Here is a 23,758-nt window from a genome sequence, read left to right on the forward strand (position 1 = left end):
GAAGAGAGACGCGGTGTGATGGTATGGATATAGGAAGAGAGACGTGGTGTGATGGTATGGATATAGGAAGAGAGACGCGGTGTGATGGTATGGATATAGGAAGAGAGACGTGGTATGATGTTATGGATATAGGAAGAGAGACGCGGTATGGATATAGGAAGAGAGACATGGTGTGATGGTGTGGATATAGGAAGAGAGACGTGGTATGATGGTATGGATATAGGAAGAGAGACGTGGTGTGATGGTATGGATATAGGAAGAGAGATGTGGTATGGATATAGGAAGAGAGACGTGGTGTGATGGTATGGATATAGGAAGAGAGACGCGGTGTGATGGTATGGATATAGGAAGAGAGACGTGGTGTGATGGTATGGATATAGGAAGAGAGATGTGGTATGGATATAGGAAGAGAGACGTGGTGTGATGGTATGGATATAGGAAGAGAGACGCGGTGTGATGGTATGGATATAGGAAGAGAGACATGGTGTGATGGTGTGGATATAGGAAGAGAGACGTGGTGTGATGGTATGGATATAGGAAGAGAGACCTGGTATGATGGTATGGATATAGGAAGAGAGACGCGGTATGATGGTATGGATATAGGAAGAGAGACGCGGTATGGATATAGGAAGAGAGACGTGGTATGATGGTATGGATATAGGAAGAGAGACGTGGTATGATGGTATGGATATAGGAAGAGAGACGTGGTGTGATGGTGTGGATATAGGAAGAGAGACGTGGTGTGATGGTATGGATATAGGAAGAGAGACGTGGTGTGATGGTATGGATATAGGAAGAGAGACCTGGTATGATGGTATGGATATAGGAAGAGAGACATGGTGTGATGGTATGGATATAGGAAGAGAGACGCGGTGTGATGGTGTGGATATAGGAAGAGAGACGTGGTATGATGGTATGGATATAGGAAGAGAGACGTGGTATGATGGTATGGATATAGGAAGAGAGACGTGGTGTGATGGTATGGATATAGGAAGAGAGACGCGGTATGGATATAGGAAGAGAGACGTGTTTTGATGGTATGGATATAGGAAGAGAGACGCGGTGTGATGGTGTGGATATAGGAAGAGAGACGTGGTATGATGGTATGGATATAGGAAGAGAGACGTGGTATGATGGTATGGATATAGGAAGAGAGACATGGTATGATGGTATGGATATAGGAAGAGAGACGTGGTGTGATGGTATGGATATAGGAAGAGAGACGTGGTATGATGGTATGGATATAGGAAGAGAGACGTGGTGTGATGGTGTGGATATAGGAAGAGAGACGTGGTGTGATGGTATGGATATAGGAAGAGAGACGCGGTGTGATGGTATGAATATAGGAAGAGAGACGCGGTATGGATATAGGAAGAGAGACGTGGTGTGATGGTATGGATATAGGAAGAGAGACGTGGTGTGATGGTATGGATATAGGAAGAGAGACGTGGTGTGATGGTATGGATATAGGAAGAGAGACGTGGTGTGATGGTATGGATATAGGAAGAGACGTGGTGTGATGGTGTGGATATAGGAAGAGACGTGGTGTGATGGTGTGGATATAGGAAGAGAGACGTGGTGTGATGGTATGGATATAGGAAGAGAGACGTGGTGTGATGGTGTGGATATAGGAAGAGAGACGTGGTGTGATGGTATGGATATAGGAAGAGAGACGTGGTGTGATGGTATGGATATAGGAAGAGAGACGTGGTGTGATGGTATGGATATAGGAAGAGAGACGTGGTGTGATGGTATGGATATAGGAAGAGAGACGTGGTGTGATGGTATGGATATAGGAAGAGAGACGTGGTGTGATGGTATGGATATAGGAAGAGAGACGTGGTGTGATGGTATGGATATAGGAAGAGAGACGTGGTGTGATGGTATGGATATAGGAAGAGACGTGGTGTGATGGTGTGGATATAGGAAGAGAGACGTGGTGTGATGGTGTGGATATAGGAAGAGAGACGTGGTGTGATGGTATGGATATAGGAAGAGAGACGTGGTGTGATGGTGTGGATATAGGAAGAGAGACGTGGTGTGATGGTATGGATATAGGAAGAGAGACGTGGTGTGATGGTATGGATATAGGAAGAGAGACGTGGTGTGATGGTATGGATATAGGAAGAGAGACGTGGTGTGATGGTATGGATATAGGAAGAGAGACGTGGTGTGATGGTATGGATATAGGAAGAGAGACGTGGTGTGATGGTATGGATATAGGAAGAGAGACGTGGTATGATGGTATGGATATAGGAAGAGAGACGTGGTGTGATGGTATGGATATAGGAAGAGAGACGTGGTGTGATGGTATGGATATAGGAAGAGAGACTGGTATGATGGTATGGATATAGGAAGAGAGACTTGGTGTGATGGTATGGATATAGGAAGAGAGACGTGGTGTGATGGTATGGATATAGGAAGAGAGACGTGGTGTGATGGTATGGATATAGGAAGAGAGAGTGGTGTGATGGTATGGATATAGGAAGAGAGACGTGGTATGATGGTATGGATATAGGAAGAGACGTGGTGTGATGGTATGGATATAGGAAGAGAGACGTGGTGTGATGGTATGGATATAGGAAGAGAGACATGGTATGATGGTATGGATATAGGAAGAGAGACGTGGTGTGATGGTATGGATATAGGAAGAGAGACGTGGTGTGATGGTATGGATATAGGAAGAGAGACATGGTATGATGGTATGGATATAGGAAGAGAGACGTGGTATGATGGTATGGATATAGGAAGAGAGACGTGGTATGGATATAGGAAGAGAGACGTGGTGTGATGGTATGGATATAGGAAGAGAGACGCGGTGTGATGGTATGGATATAGGAAGAGAGACGTGGTGTGATGGTATGGATATAGGAAGAGAGACGTGGTGTGATGGTATGGATATAGGAAGAGAGACGTGGTGTGATGGTATGGATATAGGAAGAGAGACGTGGTGTGATGGTATGGATATAGGAAGAGAGACGTGGTGTGGATATAGGAAGAGAGACGTGGTGTGATGGTATGGATATAGGAAGAGAGACGTGGTGTGATGGTATGGATATAGGAAGAGAGACGTGGTGTGATGGTATGGATATAGGAAGAGAGATGTGGTATGATGGTATGGATATAGGAAGAGAGACGTGGTGTGATGGTATGGATATAGGAAGAGAGACGTGATGGTATGGATATAGGAAGAGAGACGTGGTGTGATGGTATGGATATAGGAAGAGAGACGTGGTGTGATGGTATGGATATAGGAAGAGAGACGTGGTGTGATGGTATGGATATAGGAAGAGAGACGTGGTATGATGGTATGGATATAGGAAGAGAGACGTGGTGTGATGGTGTGGATATAGGAAGAGAGACGTGGTATGATGGTGTGGATATAGGAAGAGAGACGTGGTATGATGGTATGGATATAGGAAGAGAGACGTGGTGTGATGGTATGGATATAGGAAGAGAGACGTGGTGTGATGGTATGGATATAGGAAGAGAGACGTGGTGTGATGGTATGAATATAGGAAGAGAGACGCGGTATGGATATAGGAAGAGAGACGTGGTGTGATGGTATGGATATAGGAAGAGACGTGGTGTGATGGTATGGATATAGGAAGAGAGACGTGGTGTGGATATAGGAAGAGAGACGTGGTGTGGATATAGGAAGAGAGACGTGGTGTGATGGTATGGATATAGGAAGAGAGACGTGGTGTGATGGTATGGATATAGGAAGAGAGACGTGGTGTGATGGTATGGATATAGGAAGAGAGACGTGGTGTGATGGTATGGATATAGGAAGAGAGACGTGGTGTGATGGTATGGATATAGGAAGAGAGACGTGGTGTGATGGTATGGATATAGGAAGAGAGACGCGGTGTGATGGTATGGATATAGCAAGATACTCTTGATATGGTTTTTCCTCTCTGAAGGGTTTCCTCTGATTTCTATCCATTCATACTAATGTACTACTAAGAATGCATGCCCAGTACTGCACATTGCTTCATACTACATAGTACGCTAGTGAATGGTGCTCTTGGGTTGTTGTCATGGTGGAAATCAGTTCCTCTGTTGATGGGGAAATAGGCTCACTTTCACTATCACTCACTCAGTTTTTTTTCCCCCTCTGAAATGATTGTTTCCCCTGTCTGTTTCTATCCCTCTTCAGGTAGAAGAATCCCTGAATGACATGGACTTCCAGCTCTCTCTGGAGTTATACTTCACAGATGGAGACTTCTCGTATGTTTCATCATGGAACGAACACTGTGCCTCATGCTGTTACCAAACCTGTGTTCAAACACCATTTGAAATCTTAGATACTGTACTTTTAGTGTTTTCTTTAGCCTGCCCAGAAAGACAGATGGATGGGGGTTGCAGGTTTGCAACTAATACACCAGGCAAGCTCAGTCAAGCCCAGATAAAGTTTTTTAAATTCTTCAAGTAGTATTTTAACCCAGATCTGGCTATTTTTAGATAAAGATTGTGTTTTTGAACCTCTGCTATGGTGTCCTTAATAAACCCTGTCTGTCGGCAAGTTTTAGACGCGTCTGATGGTGTCTGTTTATACCAAGGGAGTGTGCAGCAGTGCATTTCAAGTAGATTTTCCAATACTTTAGATGGAAACATTGCACACAGTTTTTTATATTCTTTATGTTTCTATATGAATACATGTTTCTATTGTATGATTTGAGTTTCTCCAGCAGATGCGTTGTTTCCCACTAGGCCCGAGGAGCTCAGCTCCCTGCAGAACATCAGCAGTCGTTCGCTCCGCTTGCACTTTAGCCTGAACCGAGGCATCCACCAACACATCAATATCATGTTCGACTACTTCCACCTGTCTGTCGTCTCTATGGCCGTCCACGCATCCCTGGTTGCCCTGCACCAACCCCTCATCAGGTAACACACACACACACACACTGTATAGGGAATAGGGTGTGACTTCAGACTGACTTGGATATATCATCACTTCAATAAATAAGCATAGATCCTGTAAGTTTCTCTGGATAAGAGCGTCTGCTAAATGACTTCAATGTAAATCTACACTATATTTCTCCAACCTCCAGTTCAGACTTTGTCTTCAGTGCAGTAGAACTGAAAGCTGTTGACCAGTAAGGCCTGATTCCTTAATGGCTGTTTGTCTGTTGTAGTTTCCCCCGGCTAGTGAAGAGTACATGGCTGAACCGCAACGCCCCCCAGCAGAGTAAAGACTCTGTCATCCCGGCCCTGGAGAATGTGGTGTTTGGAACCAGCTATGTCAAACAGCTGTCTGTTGATGTAAGTATAGGTTAGGCCTCAGGGCTGTCTTCCTCTAAAACAAAATGTTGGTCGACAGAGTTGTCTGTTCTAAAACATGTCTTTTTCCATATATAGACACACCCTATGTGTTTTAATAAAATGAATTGTATGTACTGAGCTTGTGATTAAATATTTAAGATGCACAAATTACTTGAGGGAGCCAGAGATCAGCATAACCAAATGAAAAATACATTTTCCTGACCCTCCTCCTCCCGCTCCTGCTATGGCGTTTCCACTGGATCAGACCATGATATTTTCCCTTTTATCGAAGGGAGACAGCTAGAAAGATTTTTCAAATACATTCAGGAACTATTGTCATTCTCAGTGGGTGTAAAAACAGACTTTGTTGACTTGCTGTTTGAGGTAAAGAAATAAACACTTTGATAAGCTCCACAGCTCATTAGTGGTGGTGAGGTAAGACCATCACAGATACTATCAGACTTCCCCAAATGGCCACATTTCTACATTTCCACATTTGCACACAGGCCAGGAAGCCTAGGTCTACTTCTATGGATAATCAGATGCGCATCCTTACACAATATTATCAGGTGCGCTCCAAACATAATACAATGAATAAATTAACCAAACTCTTAAATGGAATGAAATAAACCAAAACGTGTTTCTCACGAGTGTAGCATAGGTTGTGAGCTCTGCAAACAACGTGTCCACTCTGACAATGAGAATGGTAATTCCAAACCAATTACTCCTAGACCTCCAGATAAATCAGTCATCTCTCACTAATGGCTTCCAGTAGCTCTTCTTCTTCCCTGACTGTAGGCCGAATAATAACATGTTGAATCTATTACCGAAATGGCCCTAACAAAACAAACGTAGGTAATGAGATATGATGAGAATGAAAGGTAAATGTACTACTGGTGTTATGGGGAATTGATAGAAGTTAACAATCAAAGGACAAACCATTCACACAGTTAATATGAAACAATGAATTGGCCGGAGAAGACACATTCTGAAGAGAGACGAGTCTTGTCCATCTAAGCCACACTCACCTTCTTAACTCAACATTTTAAAGGATACCCAAAGCATTATCTTCACGCATACTGTACTGTAGGCCTAAGGAATACTCTCATAAACGGTGTCGGGTCCAAAGCACTAGACATTTATGGAAAACCAATGCAATTTCGCTTATTTTCTCCATTCTATCAAATTGCTTGAGGTACCAAAGCAAACACCCTCTCGGCACGCGTGCCTTACATTGCCGATGCCTGTCTTAGAGTGATGGACTGTGCCATCCCTGCTGCCTCCAACGGATTAGTCCACTGAGACAGGCAGGAATCAGACAGCTGTCTCGTGTGCCATGAAAAAATATCTAAAGAAATCTGTCCACCAACAGCATATCAACCAAACAATCGATCCGTCTAGTACACCTTCATCCAGAAATCCTGTTGGAGGATTCACAGATTTCATACTTATTCCCCTCCTAATTCCGGGAATCTTCCAACCATGATGTCCGAAAGTTATGTATTTTTTTTACCCTTTTTCTGCTAGTAATGACTTCTATAGGAATGAGTGTTCTGCTGCCAGGGACAAGCTGCTAGTAATGACTTCTATAGGAATGAGTGTTCTGCTGCCAGGGACAAGCTGCTAGTAATGACTTCTATAGGAATGAGTGTTCTGCTGCCAGGGACAAGCTGCTAGTAATGACTTCTATAGGAATGAGTGTTCTGCAGCCAGGGACAAGCTGCTAGTAATGACTTCTATAGGAATGAGTGTTCTGCTGCCAGGGACAAGCTGCTAGTAATGACTTCTATAGGAATGAGTGTTCTGCTGCCAGGGACAAGCTGCTAGTAATGACTTCTATAGGAATGAGTGTTCTGCTGCCAGGGACAAGCTGCTAGTAATGGCTTCTATAGGAAGGAGTGTTCTGCAGCCAGGGACAAGCTGCTAGTAATGACTTCTATGGTAATGAGTGTTCTGCTGCCAGGGACAAGCTGCTAGTAATGACTTCTATAGTAATGAGTGTTCTGCAGCCAGGGACAAGCTGCTAGTAATGAGTGTTCTGCAGCCAGGGACAAGCTGCTAGTAATGAGTGTTCTGCAGCCAGGGACAAGCTGCTAGTAAGGAGTGTTCTGCAGCCAGGGACAAGCTGCTAGTAATGAGTGTTCTGCAGCCAGGGACAAGCTGCTAGTAATGAGTGTTCTGCAGCCAGGGACAAGCTCCTAGTAATGAGTGTTCTGCTGCCAGGGACAAGCTGCTAGTAATGAGTGTTCTGCAGCCAGGGACAAGCTGCTAGTAATGAGTGTTCTGCAGCCAGGGACAAGCTGCTAGTAATGAGTGTTCTGCAGCCAGGGACAAGCTGCTAGTAATGAGTGTTCTGCAGCCAGGGACAAGCTGCTAGTAATGAGTGTTTTGCAGCCAGGGACAAGCTGTACTTTATAAAGACTGTGAGGTACAGGGCAGAAGGAAAACAAGTTGTGGTAGGAGAGGTTATTGACTGATGAGATGGGGAAGAAGAAGCTCTACTAGAAGCCATTAGGGAGAGATGTTGCATTTAGCTGGAGGTCTAGAAGTAACTGGTTTGTAATTACACCGACATGTAGGAGGGTAGCTAATAGCTAGCCCACACACACACACACACACACACACACACAGATTGGGTTGATGCCTGAATGCAACATGCTCACTGAAGTGGAATGCTAGAGACAATGCTCAGTCCCCACCAAAGATACATGTAGCCAGACCTAATGGGACAGCTCAGAACACACACACACACACACACACACACACACACACACACACACCACAGCTCAGAAAGCAGTGAAATCCATCGACCTCTTCTGGTTTCATAACAGCCATCCTCCTTAGTAATGGCTATCCTGTCAGTGGTACCATACAGGTTATTTCACATCATATTCATTCCACCAGTAAATGGAAGGGATAAGGTTATATGATTCATATTCATTCCAGGCAGTAAATGGAAGGGATAAGGTTATATGATTCATATTCATTCCACCCAGTAAATGGAAGGGATAAGGTTATATGATTCATATTGATTCCAGGCAGTAAATGGAAGGGATAAGGTTATATGATTCATATTGATTCCAGGCAGTAAATGGAAGGGATAAGGTTATATGATTCATATTGATTCCAGGCAGTAAATGGAAGGGATAAGGTTATATGATTCATATTGATTCCAGGCAGTAAATGGAAGGGATAAGGTTATATGATTCATATTGATTCCAGGCAGTAAATGGAAGGGATAAGGTTATAATATTCATATTGATTCCAGGCAGTAAATGGAAGGGATAAGGTTATATGATTCATATTGATTCCAGGCAGTAAATGGAAGGGATAAGGTTATATGATTCATATTGATTCCAGGCAGTAAATGGAAGGGATAAGGTTATATGATTCATATTGATTCCAGGCAGTAAATGGAAGGGATAAGGTTATATGATTCATATTGATTCCAGGCAGTAAATGGAAGGGATAAGGTTATATGATTCATATTGATTCCAGGCAGTAAATGGAAGGGATCAGTTTATATGATTCATATTGATTCCAGGCAGTAAATGGAAGGGATAAGGTTATATGATTCATATTGATTCCAGGCAGTAAATGGAAGGGATAAGGTTATATGATTCATATTGATTCCAGGCAGTAAATGGAAGGGATAAGGTTATATGATTCATATTCATTCCAGGCAGTAAATGGAAGGGATAAGGTTATATGATTCATATCACGTTCTAGCTGCATATTTAAAATGTAAAATTTTGCCAAATGACAGGCCTGATGAGATGCTGGTCTTTGAGTGATGTATTTGGGGATTTCTCCAGATATGAAAGTTACCTAGCCTAGTGTGCTTCTGCTGCTTGTAGAAAATGGATGGATTTACCAAGCCAGCTAATTCTATTAGAAAGATCTTGGCCCATTTAGAAATATCTTGGCCCATTTAGAAATATCTTGGCCCATTTAGAAAGATCTTGGCCCATTTAGAAAGATCTTGGCCCATTTAGAAAGATCTTGGCCTATTAGAAATATCTTGGCCTATTAGAAATATCTTGGCTTATTAGAAAGATCTTGGCCCATTTATAAAGATCTTGGCCCATTTAGAAAGATCTTGAGATCTTGGCCCATTTAGAAAGATCTTGGCCTATTATAAAGATATTGGCCTATTAGAAAGATCTTGGTCCTATTAGAAAGATCTTGGCCCATTTATAAAGATCTTGGCCCATTTATAAAGATCTTGGCCTATTAGAAAGATCTTGGCCTATTAGAAAGAACCTGGCCTATTTAGAAAGATCTTGGCCCATTTAGAAAGATCTTGGCCTATTATAAAGATCTTGGCCCATTTATAAAGATCTTGGCCTATTAGAAAGAACCTGGCCTATTTAGAAAGATCTTGGCCCATTTAGAAAGATCTTGGCCTATTAGAAAGATCTTGGCCTATTAGAAAGAACCTGGCCTATTTAGAAAGATCTTGGCCCATTTAGAAAGATCTTGGCCTATTAGAAAGATCTTGGCATAGGCAAAGCAGCATAATAGTATCAATAGGATAAAAGGGGAACAATCGATTGACGTTAAGAAAGCAGCCATTACTTAGTAAACCATAAAGGAGTGCAATGAGGAATCCATTCTCTTCACTGACCTTGTCTTAACTGTGTGTGTGTCACAGCATCTGTGACATGTCATAGCCTGTTATGACCTGTTATTAACACCCTGTGTGTCTCCCTCCCTTCAGGGCAGAACATTCCTGGTGTCAGACCAATGTCTGCAGCATGCATTCAGCCTTCACCACAGTCTCTGTGCCAGCCTACTGCTGGCCTACCAGGGCCTGTTTGGTTACTTCACCTCTGTCAGCAAGGACCTGCCCTCCTCACACCGCATGGAGCTAGGTAGGCCTACACTACACCATGGTAACACCGGCTCTCTGACACTAGAAACACTCAGTCACACACCCATCACATTGCCAGGTGGCTGCATGGAGAAAAACAGTGTCAACTGAAATGGAAAGAAACTCCAGGATGTTGATGCTCCACAGATGTAATGGATCTGTGGCGCTGACAGACTGGGTCATTCCTGCATAGTCCATTTATTACCTCCGTTTTGGTGTTGACATTACAACGCTGGACCTGCTGCTTGATTTGACTGCAGGGTTTGAGTTGATGAATTAGATTTACAGAGCTCTGATACCCAGTGAGAGAATTACTGGAGATTCAGCTCTGTATTACACCCCAACATGATCCAGAAACACAAACATCTAGCCTGCTACCAGACTTTACTGTTATAACGCTCTTGTTTAATGTTGTGCTCTTCTCTCATTTGCGTTTTAGAATGTCTATCTAGAATGAGTAGGATGTATTTTGCATTTGTCTTCATGAACTGGCTGTGTTGTTTATCATAGTATTTGCATGTCATCATTTGCTCCCTGTCCCCTACAAAAAAAGAGTCATTTTAGCCGTTCTAGAAGGAACTTGATGGTAGTAGTTCACTTGCTCACCTTTGGAGTGCTGACTTCCTGCAGTAGTGTCCTGGTGGTGGGCCACATCTCTAATCCTATTCACCACTATCTGGAACTGATGTGATACAACTGAGCTTTTAGCTTATTCTGACCCTTCACTTTGTAGCCTAGTGAACACTCTTGCCCTGCACTGTAAGAAGGTATTGGGATATAGACAGTAGGCTCTGTCATTGATGTGCCTCCTCTTATGTCCTGAAGTTTAAAGGGACAGTACGACATTGGTGTAGTTGGTTTTAGATGTTCTTAAAGGGATATAGTGCAAGATTTGGGCCTTGAAGCCGTTTTCTACTTCCCCAGAGTCGGATGAACTCGTTGATTCCATTTTCATGTCTCTGCATTCAGTATATAATGGAAGTTCTAGATGGTTAACAGGCAGAAAAATGGTATCCACAAGTTCATCTGACTCTTGGGAAGTAGATAAAGGGCATCATTGCCAGAATCTCGTACTGTCCCTTTAAAACACCTGAACAAGTCAAACCAGCTACATGTATAACTTAACACCTCCACATGCAACATCAACTCTCCTCCCTACAACTAGCTGTGTCCTTCACAGACTGTTAGTCACAGTCACAACATCAACTCTCCTCCCTACAACTAGCTGTGGTCCTTCACAGACTGTTAGTCACAGTCACAACATCAACTCTCCTCCCTACAACTAGCTGTGGTCCTTCACAGACTGTTAGTCACAGTCACAACATCAACTCTCCTCCCTACAACTAGCTGTGGTCCTTCACAGACTGTTAGTCACAGTCACAACATCAACTCTCCTCCCTACAACTAGCTGTGGTGCTTCACAGACTGTTAGTCACAGTCACAACATCAACTCTCCTCCCTACAACTAGCTGTGGTCCTTCACAGACTGTTAGTCACAGTCACAACATCAACTCTCCTCCCTACAACTAGCTGTGGTCCTTCACAGACTGTTAGTCACAGTCACTACATCAACTCTCCTCCCTACAACTAGCTGTGGTCTGGTCCTTCACAGACTGTTAGTCACAGTCACAACATCAACTCTCCTCCCTACAACTAGCTGTGGTCTGGTCCTTCACAGACTGTTAGTTACAGTCAAAACAAACGTTTCATCCTGAACATGATCAAGTACTTATTAATCCATTCTAACCTTAGAGGGCATAGTAACAACAAGAAGGTTAAACATGCCCTTATATATGTGCCAATCACTCCTACTAGCCAAGCCCAGCATGCAAGTCCTTTATGAGAGAGTACTCAGAAGACCCTTCCCTCCAGACCAAAGGCACGTCTTCATAGGTATGTCCCCCCTACCTGAACCCTACCCCTCCGTCCCTTCCCTCTACCCTCAATTCATCCTGCTTCTTCATTTCTTTTCTTTTCCGTTTGGTTCCTTTCTTTTTCCCCCACATACCTGGTCATCTTTCTGTGTGCTTCAATACTTCAGTCTTTCAGTCACTATAAGTCCTAGAGGTCAGTGCCTGTCATAGTCCTCTGTCTGTCGTTTATTCACACACTTCCTTCTCTCCACAGGTGGGCCGCCTTGTAGCCCTTTTCTGTCACAGTCATATCTCTGGGGGCCAGGTCTCTCTCTCTCTGGCTCTCTTCTATCTTCTAGTCCTTTTCTGTCACAGTCATATCTCTGGGGGCCAGGTCTCTCTCTCTCTGGCTCTCTTCTATCTTCTAGTCCTTTTCTGTCACAGTCATATCTCTGGGGGCCAGGTCTCTCTCTCTCTCTGGCTCTCTTCTATCTTCTAGTCCTTTTCTGTCACAGTCATAACTCTGGGGGCCAGGTCTCTCTCTCTCTGGCTCTCTTCTATCTTCTAGTCCTTTTCTGTCACAGTCATATCTCTGGGGGCCAGGTCTCTCTCTCTCTCTGGCTCGCTCCTATCTTCTTGTCCTCTCTTCATCCATCTGATTGGCTCTTATGTCTAATGATACTGTTGACTTTACAGCCTGTCTGTCAGACTTGACAGATCTGTGTATGATTGTGGAATTGACAACAAAAAAAGGACCTATTTTAATGCTCTTTGTTTTGTTCTCCAGAGGAACTAGACGTTGAGAACCGTCTCACTGAGCTCTGTGATCAAGTCAAGGTACGATATTAGTTTCTGCCATCAGCTCACTGTCTGAGCCCTTTTCATAGTCAAGTCGATAGGTCTACTTAGTGGACTAATCACTTCCAGCACTATGGCAGGTCTCCCTGATCCAGATTAAACTCCTGGACTTAAACTCCTGGACTAAGTTCTTCATTGAGTATGATTGGATTTGAACTCAAATAGAGATGTGCTTACCTCAAGGAAACATGGAAGTATTGGAACAGGGCCTGTGTTTGTGTTTTAGCTTGTCTTTGTGGCGCCCCCTGGTGTCTATACTGGTTGAATCTATGTCCCCCTCTCTCCAACAGCAGAGGGCAGAGAGCCCGGACGAGCTGGCAGAGCTGGTCAATATGAACCTGGCCCAGCTGTGTTCCCTCCTCATGGCTCTGTGGGGTCAGTTCCTGGAGGTGGTCTCACTGCAGGAGAATGTTGCTGCCCTGCTGGCTGTGGAGCATCACACACTCAGAGTGAGTAGATTAGTAGCACCTAGCACCTCACTAACCCTGCTGACCATGGAGCACCTCACTAACCCTGCTGACCTTGGTGTACCTCACTAACCCTGCTGACCATGGAGCACCTCACTAACCCTGCTGACCATGGAGCACCTCACTAACCCTGCTGACCATGGAGCACCTCACTAACCCTGCTGACCATGGAGCACCTCACTAACCCTGCTGACCATGGAGCACCTCACTAACCCTGCTGACCATGGAGCACCTCACTAACCCTGCTGACCATGGAGCCCCTCACTAACCCTGCTGACCATGGTGCACATCACTAACCCTGCTGACCATGGTGCCCCTCACTAACCCTGCTGACCATGGAGCACCTCACTAACCCTGCTGACCATGGTGCACCTCACTAACCCTGCTGACCATGGAGCCCCTCACTAACCCTGCTGACCATGGAGCCCCTCACTAACCCTGCTGACCATGGAGCCCCTCACTAACCCTGCTGACCATGGAGCCCCTCACTAACCCTGCTGACCATGGAGCCCCTCACTAACCCTGCTGACCATGGTGCACCTCACTAACCCTGCTGACCATGGAGCACCGCACTAACCCTGCTGACCATGGAGCACCTCACTAACCCTGCTGACCATGGAGCACCTCACTAACCCTGCTGACCATGGAGCACCTCACTAGCCCTGCTGACCATGGAGCACCTCACTAACCCTGCTGACCATGGAGCCCCTCACTAACCCTGCTGACCATGGAGCCCCTCACTAACCCTGCTGACCATGGAGCCCCTCACTAACCCTGCTGACCATGGAGCCCCTCACTAACCCTGCTGACCATGGAGCCCCTCACTAACCCTGCTGACCATGGAGCCCCTCACTAACCCTGCTGACCATGGAGCCCCTCACTAACCCTGCTGACCATGGAGCCCCTCACTAACCCTGCTGACCATGGAGCCCCTCACTAACCCTGCTGACCATGGAGCCCCTCACTAACCCTGCTGACCATGGAGCACCTCACACTGTTCATGTGTTCTCATTCTGGTTTCTTGCTCTCCTTATTTCAGGTGCGGAGATTTGCAGAGGCCTTCTTTTGTCTGGAACACCCGAGACAAACGGCGCTGGCCTATCAGGAACTACAGTAAGACAAACTACTAACACGTCTTCTGTGTGTGTCCTGTTTCTGTTTGTTTGTTTTTATATGATGAATTAACCACCAATTCACAACAACAGAAAATGAAGATTTTCCCTCCTCACGTCTTCTCTCTCTCTCCCCTCCCCTCGTCTTCTCTCTCTCTCCCCTCCCCTCGTCTTCTCTCTCTCTCCCCTCCCCTCGTCTTCTCTCTCTCTCCCCTCCCCTCGTCTTCTCTCTCCCCTCCTCACGTCTTCTCTCTCTCTCCCCTCCTCACGTCTTCTCTCTCTCTCCCCTCCTCACGTCTTCTCTCTCTCTCCCCTCCTCACGTCTTCTCTCTCTCCCCTCCTAACGTCTTCTCTCTCTCCCCTCCCCTCGTCTTCTCTCTCTCTCCCCTCCCCTCGTCTTCTCTCTCTCTCCCCTCCTCACGTCTTCTCTCTCTCTCCCCTCCTCACGTCTTCTCTCTCTCTCTCTCCCCTCCTCACGTCTTCTCTCTCTCTCCCCTCCTCACCGTCTTCTCTCTCTCCCCTCCTCACGTCTTCTCTCTCCCCCCTCCTCACGTCTTCTCTCTCCCCCCTCCTCACGTCTTCTCTCTCCCCCCTCCTCACGTCTTCTCTCTTTCCTCCTCACGTCTTCTCTCTCTCCCCCCTCCCCTCTTCTCTCTCTCCCCCCCTCCCCTCGTCGTCTTCTCTCTCTCTCCCCTCGTCGTCTTCTCTCTCTCTCCCCTCGTCGTCTTCTCTCTCTCTCCCCTCGTCGTCTCTCTCTCTCTCCCCTCGTCTCTCTCTCTCTCCTCACGTCTTCTCTCTCTCTCCTCACGTCTTCTCTCTCTCTCCTCACGTCTTCTCTCTCTCTCCTCACGTCTTCTCTCTCTCTCTCCTCACGTCTTCTCTCTCTCTCTCCCCTCCTCACGTCTTCTCTCTCTCTCCCCTCCTCCGTCTTCTCTCTCTCTCTCCCCTCCTCACGTCTTCTCTCTCCCTCCCCTCCTCACGTCTTCTCTCTCTCTCTCCCCTCCTCACGTCTTCTCTCTCTCTCTCCCCTCCTCACGTCTTCTCTCTCTCTCTCCCCTCCTCACGTCTTCTCTCTCTCTCCCCCTCCTCACGTCTTCTCTCTCTCTCTCCCCCTCCTCACGTCTTCTCTCTCTCTCTCCCCTCCTCACGTCTTCTCTCTCTCTCTCTCCCCTCCTCACGTCTTCTCTCTCTCTCTCCCCTCCTCACGTCTTCTCTCTCTCCCCCCTCCTCACGTCTTCTCTCTCTCTCCCCCCTCCTCACGTCTTCTCTCTCTCTCCCCCCTCCTCACGTCTTCTCTCTCTCTCCCCCCTCGTCACGTCTTCTCTTTCTCTCCCCTCCTCCGTCAGTGCTCACAGCCACCAGCAGATGACCACAGCCATCAAGAGTTCCTCCTACTTCCTGTCTCTACCACCACTTCCTGTTGCGTGTGCCGACCTGGACGGGGACGTCAGCTCCCTGCCAATCATCTTCGAGGACAGATACCTGGACTCTATCACGGAAGGTCAGCGACGAAATAGAATGAAATAGATTGTGTTTCTATATTTCTATGAGTAACATGGCAGACCATTAGAGAGACAGCTATTTAAAACAGGGATGTAATCACTTCAATTTAGAAAAGTCAGGAAAGTAAATAATGTTTTCGGGCTAGGTTATGATGTATGTATAGAGGGCTATGTCATAAAAGCAGGAATTTGTGATTAATCAGGGATAATCACATTCACGCTTACGCTTTGAAATATGATTTCTACAATCACAGTAACTTGTTCATCTAAGTGCCTTGAACATTTGAAGTGAGACTGGAAAGTGGCAACATGGAAGTGTTTCTTTGTCTTTCTCTATGAATATATTTAGTCTGTTGTGTATCGTCTCTATATATCTGTCTGTTGATTCAGTTTACGGTGGCAGCACCATTTCACCTAATGTAATTCTGGGTATATGTAAATCTACTTGGTGGATAAAGGTCATTGAGATTTTCTTCACACTCTGGTTTCCCCTGCTTCAGATCGGGACGGGCCGTGGCTGGGCATACATAACCCCCGGAGTGGCTCCACGTCCTCCGGTAACTCTAAGGCCAGCTCATCCTCTTCCACTGCAGCTGCCGCAGCATCCTTCCCCAGCCCCATCCTGGAGCCTCGGCCTCCAACCATGATGGACACAACCTGGCCCGATGACTGCCCAGACCTGCCCAAGTCCAAAGGTGTGTTATTATTCATAGGAATAGTTACTGTCATAGTTACTACGCTAGACGTTCAGGTGATAGTTACTACGCTACACGTTCAGGTGATAGTTACTACGCTACACGTTCAGGTGATAGTTACTACGCTACACGTTCAGGTGATAGTTATTACGCTACACGTTCAGGTGATAGTTACTACGCTACACGTTCATGTGATAGTTACTACGCTAGACGTTCAGGTGATAGTTACTACGCTACGCGTTCAGGTGATAGTTACTACGCTACGCGTTCAGGTGATAGTTACTACGCTACGCGTTCAGGTGATAGTTACTACGCTACGCGTTCAGGTGATAGTTACTACGCTACGCGTTCAGGTGATAGTTACTACGCTACGCGTTCAGGTGATAGTTACTACGCTACGCGTTCAGGTGATAGTTACTACGCTACGCGTTCAGGTGATAGTTACTATGTCTTGGTAAATATGGCACTGACAAATCCTTGACAATACTTCCTTGAATAGAGTGGGAACCATGATGTTTTATCAGTTCATCTGAAGCACGTTGGGTTTGTGATAAAACCCCTTAAAAATAAAACAAATACTTTTTCTTTGTATTAAAGGCAAGTCGGTGAAACCGAAGAAGAACACCAAGACGGAGAGGGAGAACGCCAAGAAGCTCATCAGACAGGGATCCAAGGACTCTGTGGTTCTGGTGGCCTATAAGAACCTGGGGAAGGCCGCTAACTCGGCTAACCCTTCACAGCTAACACATGGAGAAACGGACCAGGACAGAGCGGCCCAGGGACAGGGAGAGGCTGGCCTGAAGCAGCAGAGGGAGGAGAGGGAGCAGGGGGAGAGGGATGCCTTGCTGGGGGTGACTGGGGGAGACTCCAACACTGACCTAAGGACTAGGATCTCCAAATATTTTCCTGAGCCTGGTGCTACCACCACCACCGCTGGACAGGCAAATGCTGTTCTTAATTTTGACTCTCTCCTTGAGGATGACGTCCTAGTAGCTAGTGGCGTGGCTAGCCAGAAAGGTTACTTCACAGCCTTAGTGAGCTTGGACCCACAGAACAAGCCGGCCCAGGCTGGTCCTGGAGCTGTAGCCGGATTAACCACCACAGATAATAACCAAGTAATTCACAAAAATGCTGCCATTGACCACTGCAGCCAGCAGCTGCCCGATCAATACACGCCTGGTTCTACCACCACTGGACTCAGGCACATCGAGGTCCAACCCAGTGACAAGGACCCGTACCAAGGAGACACAGTGACAGTTCTCCTGCCCTGTCGGACGGATGGGGATGGGACCTCCAAAAGAGAGATCCCAGAAATCACCCAGACAGACCTGTGTATGTCCGACTCTAATCACCTTGCTATGAGAGACTGGAGGTCTGAGGTGTCTGACAGGCCTGGGGGTAGAGAGGTAATGACAGAGGTTAGTCAGAGGCCAGGTCTGGTGCTTCTACAGCAGGTGAAAGGTGATTGTATCAGGCTGCCACCAGACGGAGGTGCTGCAGTCCCCAGTGCCTCCTCCCGTCTCTCTGACTCTGGTATCGAGAGCGAGCCCAGCTCCTTCGCTATCCAGCTGGCTACCCAGGGTGGGGCCGGAGGGCTGGCTGGGGCCCCTGAGACGGAGTTGGGCCCCCAGCAGGCCGAACGGCCCCTATTCAGCCCTGCTCCCCGGCCCGTCCAGCCCACCTCTGTCCATAAGGGCAGCATGGGGGCTGGAGAGGGCCTCAACCCGGAGAGCACAATCAGCGCGGTCAGCGGCGTCCAGTCTTCCCTCACCTCCATCAACTCGCTGCCCTCGGATGACGAGGGGGAGGGGGGTACGTCTGTGTCCAGGGGCTCCAGCGGCGTAGGAGGAGGGGAGGCCGAGGGGCCACCAGGCCCAGGGGCAATGAGGAAGTCCAGTGTTCTGGTACAGGAGCAACAGAGCCTGGTGTTCTCTGGAGGACCACCACCATCAGTCCCAACACGCTGCTCCGTACCCAGCCAAACGCACCCCGACGCTGGGATGGGCCTCAACACCACCGCTAGTGGGGGTTCTGCTTCTCAATATCTGCCTCCTAGGACTTTTTCCTCAACCTCTGAGTCAACACTTAACACTGATCCCAGGTTGTTAACAGGTTTCTCTGAGGGGGCTGTAGGGGGTCCAGGTGTCCCCCGTAGTGAGCCCCAGACAGCCTCCTACCCCTCCTCTAACTCCACCGCCAGCAGCAGTGACCTGGTCAAGAAGGGACTGGTAGAAAACTACTTTGGCTCGCGCTCCAGCACAGACGTCTCTGAGATCAGCCCTGTAGAGACGTCAGCTATCACCCTGGGGATACTGTCCGGAGCGGGGCCGGGGCCGCCTGTGGAGGAAGACGAGGAAGAGGACAACCAGATGATAGAGAATGGCTTCTACGAGGAAGGAGACGGCTTGGCGTTCGTGAACGGTGTCGTTGACGAGGAGGAGGAGGATGAAGGGGATGGAGGGGCAGTAGGGAGGAGTCTGTTGTTTGAACAGTTGGGACTGGACCATGTTCAGGAGCCCAGGGGTCTTCCTCCAGGCTACGGTGCCCCTATCCGCTCCCCCCTGGCCCCCAGCTCAGTGGGCTCTTCCCAGGGGAGACCTCTAGTCCCTACCCCCTCCACCTCCCTCACCTCCAACAGCCTGCGCTGGTATGACAGCGCCCCCACACCACAGATGAAAGCGTGAGTCCACAGTCTAGTCATCTCATGTCCTACAGTCCACAGTCTAGTCATCTCATGTCCTACAGTCCACAGTCTAGTCATCTCATGTCCTACAGTCCACAGTCTAGTCATCTCATGTCCTACAGTCCACAGTCTAGTCATCTCATGTCTTAGTCCACAGTCTAGTCATCTCATGTCCTACAGTCCACAGTCTAGTCATCTCATGTCCTACAGTCCACAGCCTAGTCATCTCATGTCCTACAGTCCACAGCCTAGTCATCTCATGTCCTTTAGTCCACAGTCTAGTCATCTCATGTCCTACAGTCCACAGTCTAGTCATCTCATGTCCTACAGTCCACAGTCTAGTCATCTCATGTCTTACAGTCCACAGTCTAGTCATCTCATGTCCTACAGTCCACAGTCTAGTCATCTCATGTCTTACAGTCCACAGTCTAGTCATCTCATGTCCTACAGTCCACAGTCTAGTCATCTCATGTCCTACAGTCCACAGTCTAGTCATCTCATGTCCTACAGTCCACAGTCTAGTCATCTCATGTCCTACAGTCCACAGTCTAGTCATCTCATGTCCTACAGTCCACAGTCTAGTCATCTCATGTCTTAGTCCACAGTCTAGTCATCTCATGTCTTACAGTCCACAGTCTAGTCATCTCATGTCCTACAGTCCACAGTCTAGTCATCTCATGTCTTAGTCCACAGTCTAGTCATCTCATGTCTTACAGTCCACAGTCTAGTCATCTCATGTCCTACAGTCCACAGTCTAGTCATCTCATGTCCTACAGTCCACAGTCTAGTCATCTCATGTCCTACAGTCCACAGTCTAGTCATCTCATGTCCTACAGTCCACAGTCTAGTCATCTCATGTCCTACAGTCCACAGTCTAGTCATCTCATGTCCTACAGTCCACAGTCTAGTCATCTCATGTCCTTCAGTCCACAGTCTAGTCATCTCATGTCTTAGTCCACAGTCTAGTCATCTCATGTCTTAGTCCACAGTCTAGTCATCTCATGTCCTACAGTCCACAGTCTAGTCATCTCATGTCCTACAGTCCACAGTCTAGTCATCTCATGTCCTACAGTCCACAGTCTAGTCATCTCATGTCCTGCAGTCCACAGTCTAGTCATCTCATGTCCTGCAGTCCACAGTCTAGTCATCTCATGTCCTGCAGTCCACAGTCTAGTCATCTCATGTCCTGCAGTCCACAGTCTAGTCATCTCATGTCCTGCAGTCCACAGTCTAGTCATCTCATGTCCTACAGTCCACAGTCTAGTCATCTCATGTCTTACAGTCCACAGTCTAGTCATCTCATGTCTTACAGTCCACAGTCTAGTCATCTCATGTCCTACAGTCCACAGTCTAGTCATCTCATGTCCTACAGTCCAATAATTTCAGTTCTGCTTCTTTGATGGTTATGTCTTCATCCTTAGCTAGGGAAATGTTGCTCCGTTAACTTTACTGTATTAGGTTGATTTGACAGGGATGATGCACCATTTGCACATTAATGTGGTTCAGTCTGTAGATAATGGCGCTTGCAACGCCAAGGGTCGTAGGTTCGATATCCGTTGGGATCACCCATATGCAAAATGTATGCATGCATGACTGTAAGTCAATTTGGATTAAGCTATATGGCATATACACTGAGTGTACAAAACATTAGGAACACCTTCCTTATATTGCATTGCACCCCCCTTTTGTCCTCAGTTCTTCACACAAACCGGTGCACCTGGCACCTACTACGATACCCTGTTCAGAGGCACTTCAATCTTTTGTCTTGTCCATTAACCCTCTGAATGGCACACACACACAATGTCTCAATTGTCTCAAGGCTTCAATATCCTTTAATCTGTCTCCTCCCCTTCATCTACACTGATTGAAGTGGATTTAACAAGTGACATCAATAAAGGATTGTATCTTTCACCTGGATTCGCCTGGTCTGTCTATGTCATGGAAAGAGCAGGTGTTCTTAATGTTTTGTAAACTGTGCATATGCTCCGTGTACAGTAGTAGTATTATTATGATTATCATAATAGCTGATATTATTAATCAACATTACTGGGTAGGCAAATAATAAAAATGTCTTCCTTATCCTGGTGGTGTAGTTTTGTTGCGGCCAAAGAGGAGTTGAAGCAGCTGAGACTACCAGGGTTCCTGTACAGTGAGGTGGGAGACCTGGCCTCCAGTGTTCCTTACTTTAGCCTGGAGGAGGATGACAACTGTGACGAGGGCATCCACCTCATCGTCTGTGTCCACGGCCTCGATGGTAACTACACCTTATCCATTTAGTCAGATAATCAACCCATCTTGTTATCTGCTTCAGTTCTTTTGGCACAGGACATGTGGTCCGATATGTTGAAAACCGATCTGGGTTCAAATACTATTGAAATAATTTCAAATCCTTTACCTGGGCTTGATCAAGCTTGACTTGGCAATGGAACCAATAGGAAAGCCCCAGTAGTGGTGTTCCAGACAGGTTAAAACCTGTTTGGGATAGGGGGCAGTATTTTCACGTCTGGATGAAATGTGTGCCCAAAGTAAACTGCCTGCTACTCAGGCCCAGAAGCTAGGATATGCATATAATAGGTAGATTTGGATAGACAACACTCTAAAGTTTCTAAAACTGTTAAAATTATGTCTGTGTGTATAACAGAACTTATTTGGCAGGCGAAACCCCGAGGGCAAACAAACCATCCAGGATTTGGTTTTTGAGGTGACAGTGTTTTCAATGGGATTTGTATGTGAATCTAGATTTCTGTGGCACTTGCTTGCAGTTCCTATCGCTTCCACTGGATGTCAACAGTCTTTAGAAATTGGTTGATGTTTTTCTTTTGAGTAATGAAGAAGTAGCCCTGTTCAGAACGAGTCGAGTCTAGTGTACTGTTTATTAGGGGCGCACGACCTGAAAGCTCGCTCCACTTTGTTTTCATCCTGTATTGAACGCAGTTTATCCCGTCTTAAATTTTATTGATTATTTACGTAACAAAATACCTAAAGTTGTATTAGGAAAGTTGTTTGCAATGTTTGGATCAAGATTACAGGTAATTTATTAGATATTTTGTAGTCATGTTGCGCCAGTTGGAACCGGTGTTTTGTCTGAGTCAAAAGCGCCAAATAAATGGACATTTTGTACATATAACGACGGAATTTATCGAACAAAAGGACCATTTATGATGTTTATGGGACATATTGGAGTGCCAACAGAGGAAGCTCTTCAAAGGTAAGGCATGATTTGTATCGTTATTTCTGACTTCTGTGTTGCGCCTGGCGCGTTGAATTATGATTGTCATGTGTTTGTTTGATGGGGCGCTGTCCTCAGATAATAGCATGGTTTGCTTTCGCCGTAAAGCCTTTTTGAAATCTGACACGGTGGCTAGATTAACAAGAAGTTAAGATTTAATTTGGTGTATTGCACTTGTGAATGTATGAAAGTAAAATATTTAAAATAAAAATAAAAAATATTTCGCGTTCTGCCATTTCACCGGATGGTGTCGAAACGTTCCGCTATCAGAACCCCTAGCCATAAATTAATGCATCGCTCATAGTATTTGAAAGATTTCAAACGGTATTTGAACCCAGGTCTAATGTGAAATATCTTGGGTGTTCCTTCATTCTGTGTCTTCCAGGTAACAGTGCTGACCTGCGTCTGGTGAAGACCTACCTGGAGCTGGGACTACCTGGAGCTAGGATAGACTTCCTCATGTCCGAACGCAACCAGGTAACTAACCATAGTGTACCACACCTGAACCAACCGACACTACCTCATTATGGGACACCTGAACCAACCGACACAACCTCACTATGGGACACCTGGACCAACCGACACTACCTCATTATGGGACACCTGAACTAACCGACACTACCTCATTGTGGGGCACCTGAACCAACCGACACTACCTCATTATGGGACACCTGAACCAACCGACACTACCTCATTATGGGACACCTGAACCAACTGACACTACCTCATTGTGGGACACCTGAACCAACCGACACTACCTCATTATGGGACACCTGAACCAACCGACACTACCTCATTATGGGACACCTGAACCAACCGACACTACCTCATTATGGGACACCTGAACCAACCGACACTACAGACATCCACCAAACAAGCAAAAACCAACTATGAGAATGAGTGACACCTAAACCAACCCACACTACCTCATCTGCCTCTTTACTTCACATTATTATGGGACGTTATGTATTTCAAGTCCATTCGTACTTGAATGACAATCAACAATGCATGGTTAATAGGAATTTCTTCTAGTTTCGTCTCATGGGAGTGCAGTATTGTCACGGGAGTGCAGTATTGTCACGGGAGTGCAGTATTGTCACGGGAGTGCAGTATTGTCACGGGAGTGCAGTATTGTCACGGGAGTGCAGTTTCGTGTGTATCCTCTTATGCAAGTGCAGTAAACAATGCCGTGTCCTTGTCAGTCTGTAGAACTTTAGGTCT

The 23,758-nt window shown here is 46.5% G+C and overlaps 1 protein-coding gene across 4 annotated transcripts in view; it reads left to right on the forward strand.

The window, feature by feature from the left end:
• The window catches only part of LOC115193529 (protein FAM135A), a 52,129-nt gene that overhangs the window by 21,606 nt on the left and 6,765 nt on the right, over nt 1-23,758 (forward strand). Inside the window, exons 5-17 of one of the 4 annotated variants that reach the window (XM_029752237.1) lie at nt 4,160-4,230; nt 4,714-4,887; nt 5,139-5,265; nt 9,986-10,139; nt 11,954-12,031; nt 12,779-12,828; nt 13,143-13,298; nt 14,356-14,429; nt 15,775-15,929; nt 16,431-16,625; nt 17,223-19,305; nt 21,402-21,562; nt 22,923-23,014. In XM_029752237.1, coding sequence (XP_029608097.1) covers nt 4,160-4,230; nt 4,714-4,887; nt 5,139-5,265; nt 9,986-10,139; nt 11,954-12,031; nt 12,779-12,828; nt 13,143-13,298; nt 14,356-14,429; nt 15,775-15,929; nt 16,431-16,625; nt 17,223-19,305; nt 21,402-21,562; nt 22,923-23,014 — 3,570 coding nt within the window. Of the gene's footprint in view, nt 1-4,159; nt 4,231-4,713; nt 4,888-5,138; nt 5,266-9,985; nt 10,140-11,953; nt 12,032-12,778; nt 12,829-13,139; nt 13,299-14,355; nt 14,430-15,774; nt 15,930-16,430; nt 16,626-17,222; nt 19,306-21,401; nt 21,563-22,922; nt 23,015-23,758 lie in introns of all 4 variants that reach the window. The other 3 variants (XM_029752236.1, XM_029752238.1, XM_029752239.1) reach the window with 3 other exon arrangements.

Source organism: Salmo trutta, chromosome 5 (genome assembly GCF_901001165.1).
Source record: "Salmo trutta chromosome 5, fSalTru1.1, whole genome shotgun sequence".
NCBI classification, from domain to species: domain Eukaryota; kingdom Metazoa; phylum Chordata; class Actinopteri; order Salmoniformes; family Salmonidae; genus Salmo; species Salmo trutta.